This window comes from Ranitomeya variabilis, chromosome 7, assembly GCF_051348905.1.
Source record: "Ranitomeya variabilis isolate aRanVar5 chromosome 7, aRanVar5.hap1, whole genome shotgun sequence".
Taxonomy (NCBI): domain Eukaryota; kingdom Metazoa; phylum Chordata; class Amphibia; order Anura; family Dendrobatidae; genus Ranitomeya; species Ranitomeya variabilis.
In genome coordinates this window covers 220,194,116-220,205,198 of record NC_135238.1, presented here as the reverse complement: position 1 = coordinate 220,205,198, position 11,083 = coordinate 220,194,116, and the positions used below count along the sequence as shown (strand labels likewise).

Here is an 11,083-nt window from a genome sequence, read left to right as displayed (position 1 = left end):
GTGGAGCGGTAGAGCAAATTTATTGCAAATTTCGGCACTTATTGATCAAGCAGTTTTCTGGCAAAAAAATTAGTGCCAGTCCCGGCCAGCTCTACTAACTTCTTTTTTTTTTTTTTTAAATAGGGTGTAAATTGGACAATGCATGACCAAGCTTTCCCAACAATTTCATCTTAATTTACACCACAAATGTTGCGTAAATCACGGCTGAAGTGTACTCAAGCTTTTGCGGATGCTCAAAAGTTGAAAGATGTATCTAATTCATTAATTAATGCATCACCGGAAAAAAAAATTGCCCAATTCATTAAGATGTCCAATACACCAGTCTTACTAAATCAGGGTCAGAGTAGATACTCTTTTAGACTTGCTACTAAGTCAAAAGGTGAAGCACATTAGATTTTTTTTAAGGCCACAGCAATAAATAAATATAGTCGCTTACAGACATGGTACGTACTGCAGAAGCCCCAGCTTTATTTTTCACTAATATACAGGGAGCACAAGTTGTTGACCCTAGAACATAATCATTTGCATGCAGCGTTCACAAGCAGAGGAGGGAGAGGCTCGTCCGTTTTGTTACATCCTAGGGTGATTAAATAAATGTAAAATGGATTTTTTATTTTTCTCCGCCAAGAGGTACACTATACGTCTGTGACCAGTAAGAAACACTGAACATTAAAAAATAGCAGGTAAACTGCACATGGCACAGTCCAAGTCTATCACAACATATGTGAGCATTGAGTGAATCGGTAAACGGTGACGGTCTAGGTAATTCTGAAATTAGTCAGCTGATGTTATATTAACAAAAAGAAAGAAGAAAATCTAGAATTTATCCTATAAAGTACAAGTCAAGTGTTAGGAAGATGTCGCGTGAGATGTTAATAGTTTGTAATGGTTTTATTTTTATATATATATATAAGGCATGATGATGAAAAGAAAACAAAATGGCTACAGCTCCTTTATGAGATGACTGTTGGATGAGTCGTATCCGTCAGGACAGGAGCGGGGCCGTTCAGTGGTGCATTAAATGGCTTCCACATAATTGGCTGGAAGCATGCCAGTCTTGCCAGTTCTCTGGACTGTCCCGTACATCCAGCCTTCGTCTATGGTCTGGACGTTTACGATAGTATCTCCATCCTTGAAGGACACTTCATCGTCATCTGTGGCCCTGTAATCATACATGGCTCTGAAGGTTTTCTGGAAAATGAAATAGAGTTGTCGTTACAACATGTCCTAATTCATAGCGGGATAGCGGTCCGGTCCTTTACCATCTCACAGACTTCATGGGTAATTAACCGCTGATTTTTTATTGTTTATCTGCGATTTCTTATTGGCAGCAACTTCTTAGACTTAGGTACATGGTGACACTCCACTAAATTACTTTACTGGTTGCGGAAGGTGTTTCTCCCTTCCCTTCATTGTTATATAAATTTGGGGCTGTCTCTCGTAGGTTTCTCAGTTACATCTGATGCCTTTAAATCTATATGTCTGATTGCTGCTATATGAGATCTGGACCGCTGTGCGTACCTTAGCACATTTCTTGGGATCAAATTATATACTCAAATTAGTCCATGTTAATATATTTACTATTTGTGTTTGAAATAATAATTCTTTGTTATTATTACCCTGTGTGGTATATTTTTAATATTCGTGTTTAATAAAATATCCTTTTAGAAAAACAACTCTGGTGCTCTTTAAATTGCTATAGTTATTATTGAGTTGATAGATGTAACTTCTCATACTGCTGGTCTCCCTATATATATTATGTCCTAATTCAGGCAGGGTCCACATCACATTATGGGGCTTTTTCTTGGGGTGGGAGGAGGTTAGCATATGTTGTAAATGTTAGGCCAAGTTCACACATTCAGTATTTATAAGCCAAAACCAGGAATGGGTGAAAAATACAGAAGTGGTGACGAGTTTCTAATATACTTTTCCTCTGATTGTTCCACTCCTGGTTTTGGCTTAAAAATACTGAGTGTTGCCTTAGAATGAAGAAGGATTAATGTCTTCTAGTCTGTCAGATCTCACAGTGTGAGTATGTTCACACAACCATGTTTTTGATCCAAACGCAGTATGTTTGAAAAAAAAAAAAACAACCGCAAAGATGGCACTTAGATCAATGCTATTCAATTGGGCTGATCAGATGGCTGTTTTTTCATACTGACCTAATGTCCACATGAAAAAAATTGCAGCATTAACTATTCTCTCCTGTATTTCGGATGAAAACCTCTTACAGGTGCTCAAAAAGAATTGAATCCTATATAAATCATCCATATAGGATCTGATTTTTCACAGATACATTGCAATTCTTACCATAAAAAACGGCTTGATGTTAATTTTATTGTATGTATATGATAAAAATATATAAAAACAAATGCTGTACAATGTAAAAACAAAAATGCAGATTAGAATGCAAGAGAAAAATCATCTTTTTATTTTTTCAAGATTTTGCTGGTTTTCTGTGGAAACACAGTAGTAAAGATCCATCAGCTAGGTTCTAGTTGGGTACCTGTAATCTCAACTAATGCACTGCTCTCAGATCACAAGAAACCAGCAAAATTTAGAATTTAGGTGTCAGAGTTGGCAGAGAAAAAAAACATTATTCAGGAAGGATATGATACCATTTTTGGAATCGCTATTCTTGGGACAAGATTCTATTCAATTATGTCTCTTGGTTTTTAGTGTCTTGTTTCTTTCAGGAGCAAGTGAGTGTAAAGGACGTATCTGTCTTGGAAAGAGTTTAAGGGGTATGAATATTTCGGAAATAGTCACGCCCCTTAGACTATCACTGAAAGAGTAAAGGATATCCCTATTTCTGAAAGTCTCTGCCCTTAGACTATCACTGAAAGAGTCTAAGAAGCGTGTCTGTCTGTGAAAGAGTCTACAGGATATCCCTATTTCTGAAAGTCTAAGGTGAGTGACTATGAAAGAGTCTAAGGGGCGTGACTCTCTATGAAAGAGTCTAAGGGGTGTGCTTATTTCCGAAGGAGTCTATTGGGGGTTACTATCTATGAAAGAGTCAAAGAGGAGTGACTATATGAATGAGTCACGATCCTTGGACTATCTCAGAAATATGCACGCCGTCTTTTATACTATTTCAGAAAGAGTCTAAAGGGTGTAATTTCCTCAGGTGGGTTTGGGAATCTATAGTACAGGTTTTTTGAGATTGAATCTGTGAATCTATAACACTTTTTTTATGTCCTGAAGATATACCACAATTGTCTAAGGTGGAATTATCCCTTTAATGAATCAATGTAGCCATATGTAAAAAGATATAATGAGATACTTACTCCAGTAGTGGATGGATGTGATGGGACAGATGAAGCTGTGGTTAGCTGAGTGGCCACAGAAGAAGACCTCTGCTGGGGAAGCTCAGTAGTTTTGGTTTGCTTGTAACCTACAATGAAACATGACATTTATGAGAGTATGGACTCTCCCGGCATTAGGTGTGAGCTGTAAGTGCTTCTACAAGCAGTTATGTATTGCCAGACACTATGGAGCTCGCTCGTTTGCCTTGTGAAGCCCGTTCTTACCTTGAATAAACAGTATTTGTGAACTTTCTTTGTGGCCTATAGGTATTATGGAACAATGACATGATAAGTACCCATGTAGGGCTCTACCAGTATGGTGTTACTTTGCGTATTAATGGTCATCATACCTGTTACGGTGGTTGTAAAGAGACCGCCATTGCTATAATAGGCAGCTTCGGAAGGTTCAGATTTCTCATCTCCTGCACTCAAGCTCAAGGCACTGGCGGAACGAGAGTGTTCACGGCTGCGGCGGGCTTGAACTGCAGATTAAAAATTTGTGTTAATTAGTGGTCTACAAACGAGAATGGGCACCATAGCTTACATTAACATGGGAGCTTCAGGTTTGCCAAATCAGACAGAATTTTTCCCTTTAATGGCCTTTCCAATCCAATTAAACTATTTCACCAGCACCTTGAATGAAGTGTGCTGAGCAGGTTCTTCCCAGAAGTTGAAAAAGGCATGGTAACAACTAGGTCCGACTCTCATTTTCCAAAGGCATTATAGCTGCATGTTTTCTTCATTCTATGTGTTCTTGGTGATATTCTATATTCCCAAAGATGATGTACATCCAAATAAAATGTACATTAAATAAGTATCAGGCAACAAACCAGAAAGCATGTGTAGACTTCTTGACTGGATGTTGTCTTCTGCAGGGTCATAGTCAAAAACGGAACCAGGATTTGTACGCCAGACTCTGAGATCTATGACAAGAAACATATAGAAGGTTAAAAGCTAGATAAACTATTTCTCTAGAGCTCGATATTCTCAACCAGATTGGACGTTATTAAGGAATTGCCATTAATTCTGTGTCCATAGCATAAAATTGTTCGGCCTTGAACAATGCAACCATAAGTCCACATTTTCCTATTTCAATTAGTTCATTTTCCCAATGGCCCTCCAGTTGGACACCATGATAGTTCCTCCATCACCTGTCACATCCTGATCCTGTTCACTCCTCTTTCTTTCAATCTCCACGACCTTCCTTTGGATTCCTCGGTAGTTGATGTCACTAAAGTCAATGGTATTCTTCTTGACTCTCTCGGTTACCGGGTCAGTGACCACTGGGGTGAAGCTTCCCTTCTGCTTCTCAAAGTCCTCATGGTATCTCACCTAGAAAGCAATAAATATATTGTGTTTAAGTTTTGGTTTAACAGTGTGTGATGAGCTTTTAAGAGTATGTTCTCATTGAGTTTTTGAAGACTGTAAAATCTGGTAAGTTTTTCAACAGGATTCAACTTCACAAAAAACTGCATTTCTCCTTCGCCTCATTGGGGGACACAGGCCGTGGGACAATGCCACAGTAAAGGCACATGAGCCGTAAGCCCCCTGCGGCAGGCATCGATCCTCCTTTGGCCGGGGGATGGAGAGCCTCTGTCCATCTTCATATCTGCCTGCCGCAGGGGACTTACGGCTCATGTGCCTTTACCGTGGCATTGTCCCACGGTCTGTGTCCCCCAATGATTGGCTCGGAGAAAAGGATTTTACGGTGAGTACACAAAAATCCCTCTTTTGTTTTTGGAGGCTTTTTTTTCTTCTAGTGGTTTTAGAAGCAAGTTTTTTTTCTTTCATACTGTGTCTTGCAGCTTTTTGACTTGACATTATCAAGTTTGGATCCGATGAAGAAGGAACATGTCACATCTTATCTTTCCTCATGATGATGTTTTCGAGACCCTCTGGAGAAAACGCTCAAATAACTTGTTTTAAGAGTGGCAAATTAATAGGAAGAGGGTAAGCTAATTGCCATGGGTTACAAAAGCAAGAACTTTTGAGATCATTTGATTGCCATGGCCAGTTCAGTCTAAGAAAGGGTTGTCTAATGAGACAACTTCTCTAAGAGAGTGTTGACGTTAAAGTGTCTTTTCTCCACCTTCCTATAGGAAAAAAGGGAACTTGACCTCAAACTTGCTCCCTGCAGTCTATCAAGGTATTGGCAAGTTCTCCCGAATCTAAGAAAACCTGTTATGAGGAGCAGGACTTATGCTGTGTTCCCTATAGCTTGTATAGACAAAGTAGGAAACTTGTGGGAGAACCTAGAGAAAGTTGACACCCCCGAAGAACTTATCTCTTTTTATATATCCAAACAACTGTGAGTTTCTTTTTAAAAATAATGTAATATATTCTCAACCTTGTTTAAGAGGATTTATGAGACTGATGTCTGAACTGCTGTGCTGCAAATACCCGATATATCCTATGCCTGGGAGAGGCGCTGTTTCATGAAAAATGACTTGTATATGACAGGACTTTCATTGCAAATAAGGCAGTAAAACAGGACTTTGTAATAATACGTTACCGCTGAAATATGACGTTGAGTTTCCCGGACACGTCTCATTTCAGGAGTATCCATGACGTAAGCGGCTCTACCCTGTATCTGTTTGCGGAAGCTGTCAGAATACAGAACCTGAGGGTAAGAAGACATACAGTCAGAGGATTGCTGAGGCTGTCGGGTCATGGGAAGGTTATTACGGTTGGTAGTAAATGGAAACTAGAAGCAGACAGTGAGTTGTTTGAGTCTTTCTAGGTATGAGACACTGAAAACAGATTTCTTACCTAATCTTCGGAAAACAACCTCGGACTAAATTGAAACATTTCCAAAAAAAAGTTGAACTTGTTACTTTTTTTAGTATTTCTTCATCACAAATTACTAATTCTTTCCAGTTAGGTCTGGTCTATTATAATCTCGGTCCTTTAGTGCAGGATGTTCTGGATTAGAAATTGTAGTCATTTTATTTGGTGTATCACACAAGATATTCTTAGGGGTTCGCCTGGTTATCATCATTATTGGGGTTGATCGCTGTTATAATTTAGTGCATAGTCAGAAATGTAAACCTGGGGATCGTGTTATAGAAGGGTCACTGCACAGATGGAACATATTGTAATACCGAGCTAATATTTTCTTGGTTGCGTTTAACCCTCTCCATCTCTGGAGTGACCGTCGCCGGCGTAGATTTTCCCAAATTTTCTTTGTATGCCACCTACAGCGTATAAAGAAGCATCCAAGTATCACTATAGCGAGTATACACAACTCTAAAGATGCAGCATAAATGAATAAGTCCGGGTAACACTGCAAGGAGGAGGTTTTAAGGAAATAATATGGTTATGCTTAAAGCAAATTTCAGCACATTAGTCGAAAGCTTTTAAAATCATAAACCCCCAAAATACTTAATTGGCCTCAATTGTTAAGACTGACTGGATGGGTAACGTGCGAATCTATAGAACATTTTCTTGTCCCATCCATAATCACAATAGATTAATAGGTAGATTTCGATTCTATGAGGCTTTTATTTTTCCACCGGGAGTGCAAGGGATCTTGTATTTTGCCGACAGTGCGGGGTTTGCTAGGACTGTCCTGATTTTTTGGATACAATCCCGTGAAATTGGGGATTGTCCTGAGTTTAGAAATTAATTATTTAACCTCCCACCAATTGGAAGTGTCCATCCAGTTTGGAGGCAGGACTTGAAGGATGTGTAAGGGGCAATTTTTTTTCTTGGATACTTGTATTTTAAACTAAAAATATATTTTTTTTAAATTGGGTTTCAATAAAAAACTTTTGCTGTTTGGTTTTTAAGGCTGTTGTTTCTGTGCTTCTCGCTGGCTACAGAATGAGATTAACTATGAAACCCTCAGTAAGCTCATTTTGACGGGGAGTTTGTAACTTTTTTGTCTGTCTTGCTGAACTTGGTTCATGTGATTCATGATCACAAATCACATCAAAGGAGAGCTGAACTTTCATGTGGTCATAAATCAGCTGGGGGGGAACTTAGTAAGATATAGCTCACTGAGGATTCTTAGTTAATCCATTTTGCAGCCAGCAATAGATAGCGCAAAACAGACCATAGAAAGCAAACCATGCAAAATTTTTCTGGGAACCCATTTTCAAAATTAATTTTTAGCAACAGTTAAGTAACAATAAAGATCTTCAAAGGACCAAGTATATTTTAAGAAAAGAATTCAAAGCAGTTCTACTGATTAGATCAGGACCTTGTGTCAATGTGTTAGAACAATGGGCATTGTTACGACTTTTGTCTGTATTATTATATAGCGGAATTACAAAATAAGTCATACGGGAATAGGATTACTGTAGCGTCATAAGTTATGGGTGGAGTTTTGTTACTCGGCGGGGATCACTTTTATAAAAAGTTGCTTAGGGAAAAGCGGATGAATTGTAGCGTATTGTCCAGGTCGATACCATGCTAATGTTTTCTTGATTGCGTCTGACCCTCTCCATCTCGGGAGTGACAGGTGTTGGGGTTCCTTGCCCCAAGTTTTCTTTGTATAAAACCTACAGATAATAAAGGCAGTCAGCATTAGCCATACGACCTGATACCCTATAGAACATGAGTCTTGATGTACACACTCTTTTCTCTATTGATTGTTTTAAGACATAATCAGCCTGAGACCGGATTCCCCTAATATGGCGATAACACCCGGGGAGGCTATGCTCAACCGGACTATGTATGGCTAGTACTTCAGGGCAGATGGATATATAAATTTATCAAGGGGTGATCTCATAGGGGACATTATAGTACAGGATGTGACAGTAACATCCGATAGATGCCGGTCCTACATCTATCTTGAAGACAAAGGTGCATGCTCTTATGTAATGGGAGTGGAGGCAGTCTAAGACCGGCTCTCTCAATTCATTTTTATGGAATTGTCAAGAACTGCTGAGCTGCACAGTGAGAACTACTGAGATGCCATAAATGTTCCAGATGGAACAACCACTATAATATGTTCTAAAAAATGGGAAATCAGATAATAAATTAATATAATACAAAATTAATGAAGAAGAAATTGGTTAAAGTGGAAGAGAAGGTTGGAACTTTAAATCGGGGATTATACGGGAAATATATTAGACGATGAATAACACGAATGAATTGGGGTACAGAGGGAAAAAAAGAGGGAACTCAGAACCCAAGAGGAAGGAGAATAGGAATTTCGGGAGGAAGATATGAGATTTTTATGATGATAATGGAGGAGGATTGTTTAGAAGGGTCTTAAGATTAAGGATTTTTTAATGGGATCTATTTTTTTTTTTAGTTTATAAATACCGAGCTGATATTTTCTTGATTGCGTTTTACTCGCTCCATCTCGGGAGTCATAGGGACTGGAGTTGCTATTCCCAAATTTTCTTTGTATGCAACCTAAAAGGTACAAGATGGTACCCCCAAAGTATTATAAATTATCAGAAATAAGTAAAAATAATGAAAATGTAGACATTTGAACACTGCTTGACAAGTTACAAGTCAGTCAGCGCTTAAATTCGGCAATTGATTAGTATGATAATATACTGAGAAAGTTAAAAATATTTAAAAATTGTAATAGTTAAAAAAAAATTAAATATTTACATTTTTTTTTTTAACAAAAAAAGTTAATAAAATTATTCTAAAGTTTGAGTGTAAATGTTAACGGACACTAAAAAAAAAAAAATCAATATCAGTTTAGACACTCAAAGAAAAAAAAATATCCAGTATTGGTTATAATGTAATTGGTTTAGAAACGTTTTGTTATTAGGGTTTAAACCAATTCCCATATTGGAGAGTACCATGCTAATGTTTTCTTGGTTGCGTTTGACACGCTCCATCTCAGGAGTCACAGGAGTGGGGATTCCTTGACCCAAGCTTTCCTTGTATAACACCTGGAGACACAAAAGAGCGCCCAAGATAGCACCGATAACAAAATATAATATTCGCTAGATTCAACAAAGATTTAAAAAAATATATATTATATATATGATCTAATGTAAAAAAAAAGTATCAAACTTAAAAATTACTACTTTTTTAAAAAATATTTTGCCTATATAAGTGTAAATGTGGTGATTTGGGTCAAAATCCTAAACCTTTTTTTATCCTAATTTTCTGCAACTTAGATATCCTTAGTATGAGAACTGGTGACGACAAAGAGTACAGTACTCATATATAAGATCCTAGTATTTATCACTTTTTTTCAGCTTAAGTGATGAAAAACGGGATCTGTTTGACTTTTTGGGCAATAGCTCTAATTTTTAAACATAATGGCCAAAATCCTTGGGAAAAATAATTTGGAGGCATTGTATGACTGTCATTGTAGGAGGGGACTGGGATTAATATTTCCTGCCAACCACATCTCTCACTAAATAACATATTTATCTTAATGTTTCTGTAAGATTGTCACTTTTTATGAATTTGGACCGTAAGCCTATATAACCTGAGGAAATAGAAATGGATTTGTTTAAAAATGTCTTAAAACTTGAAAAGGTGTATTTGTAACTAGTCCTTATGTGAAATTTGGAGATGTTGGAATTAATAAAGCAACTCAGGGGAGTGACCTCATCTGGCTCCACCCCTGAGCAGTCAATTAAGCCTATATTTGAAAAGGAACCTGAGTCATGTTGCCTGAACCACACATAGCATGAATCAGACTCCGACTTCATTATTGCAACCGTATATATGTTTTAATCTGAATAGATAACATACACATACTTTGAAAAGCCCACCTGGGACAAAGCATCTTGAATGCCTGGTCTGTGTCAGGTCCTTGGTTGCTTCTCCTTGCCCTGCTCTCCTGGACTGACCAGTCTGCCATTATGTGTGAGTATAGAGAGAGCCGTACTCTAGGAGAGCGGGACAAGGAGAAGCCGCCAGGGACCCAACTCCGACTACTCATCTGAGACGGATAATCCCCGCATGGCGATCAAAGTATGTTTTCTCTGAAATGTCTCAGTGTTACAAAGTAAAACATACATGTCTGCAATAACGTGGTTCAAGCAGGGTGAATCTCCTGCCAGGAATATTGGACGCTTTAAACACTTTAGTGCTGGTATTCGGCTACATTCTGTTTATTATATCATCAAATATTGTATTGTATCCTCATATTCTACAATAACAAATAGCTGAACCAGAACCATTGTGTCAATGGCTGTACTGCACATTTACTCCTATTAAATACATTATGAATAGTTTGTATACGTGGGGGAATCTTCGTATACCTTTATATAAAAAATGTACATTTGTATATTTTTAATTTATTCATGACATGACTTTCAAGAATCCAATCATGTAACATTGTAGCCAGTTATTAATCTAAAAAAATCTTCAAACTCTTAAATACTTACCAACTGTGTAAAAGGAAATAAAACAAAAGTAGGAAAATAAGGAATCTATCTATCTATCTATCTATCTATCTAACTATCTATCTATCTATCTATCTATCTATCTATCTATCTATCTATCTATCTCTGTATTATCTACCTATATCTATCTATCTATCTATCTCTCTATTATCTACCTATATCTATCCATTATCTATCTATCATCTATCTATCTAGAAATTTAAAAAAATGGAGGCAGCACACCGTTCAAAGAGCTTCTGTTTAATAGCCCATCATGATGACGAAAAAGCTTGAAAAAGGTTCTCACTAATGACCTGAAATGTCGCCATGATGGGCGATTAAACAGAAGCTCTTCTTTTTTTCACTTTGAATGGTTTGCTGCCTCCATTTTTTGAACTTCTACATAAGGTTTTGTCTTTACCTGGGGGGCTCTGCACCCAACTTGTAATTTTTAGTGCTGCTCTTACT

At 37.6% G+C, this 11,083-nt stretch overlaps 1 protein-coding gene across 17 annotated transcripts in view; it reads right to left on the bottom strand.

The window, feature by feature from the left end:
- Window positions 1-444: 444 nt before the first annotated feature.
- Window positions 445-11,083, bottom strand: part of NEB (nebulin) — a 162,773-nt gene continuing 152,134 nt past the window's right edge. For 10 of the 17 annotated variants that reach the window (XM_077272959.1, XM_077272968.1, XM_077272971.1 and 7 more), the window contains 11 exons: window positions 9,071-9,163; window positions 8,577-8,669; window positions 7,715-7,807; window positions 6,407-6,499; window positions 5,818-5,925; window positions 4,457-4,637; window positions 4,136-4,228; window positions 3,656-3,787; window positions 3,531-3,566; window positions 3,288-3,394; window positions 445-1,191 (listed from right to left, as the gene is read on the bottom strand). In XM_077272959.1, coding sequence (XP_077129074.1) covers window positions 1,018-1,191; window positions 3,288-3,394; window positions 3,531-3,566; window positions 3,656-3,787; window positions 4,136-4,228; window positions 4,457-4,637; window positions 5,818-5,925; window positions 6,407-6,499; window positions 7,715-7,807; window positions 8,577-8,669; window positions 9,071-9,163 — 1,203 coding nt within the window. In that variant the 3' untranslated portion in view covers window positions 445-1,017. The remainder of the gene's footprint in view (window positions 1,192-3,287; window positions 3,395-3,530; window positions 3,567-3,655; window positions 3,788-4,135; window positions 4,229-4,456; window positions 4,638-5,817; window positions 5,926-6,406; window positions 6,500-7,714; window positions 7,808-8,576; window positions 8,670-9,070; window positions 9,164-11,083) is intronic. The other 7 variants (XM_077272974.1, XM_077272975.1, XM_077272976.1 and 4 more) reach the window with 5 other exon arrangements.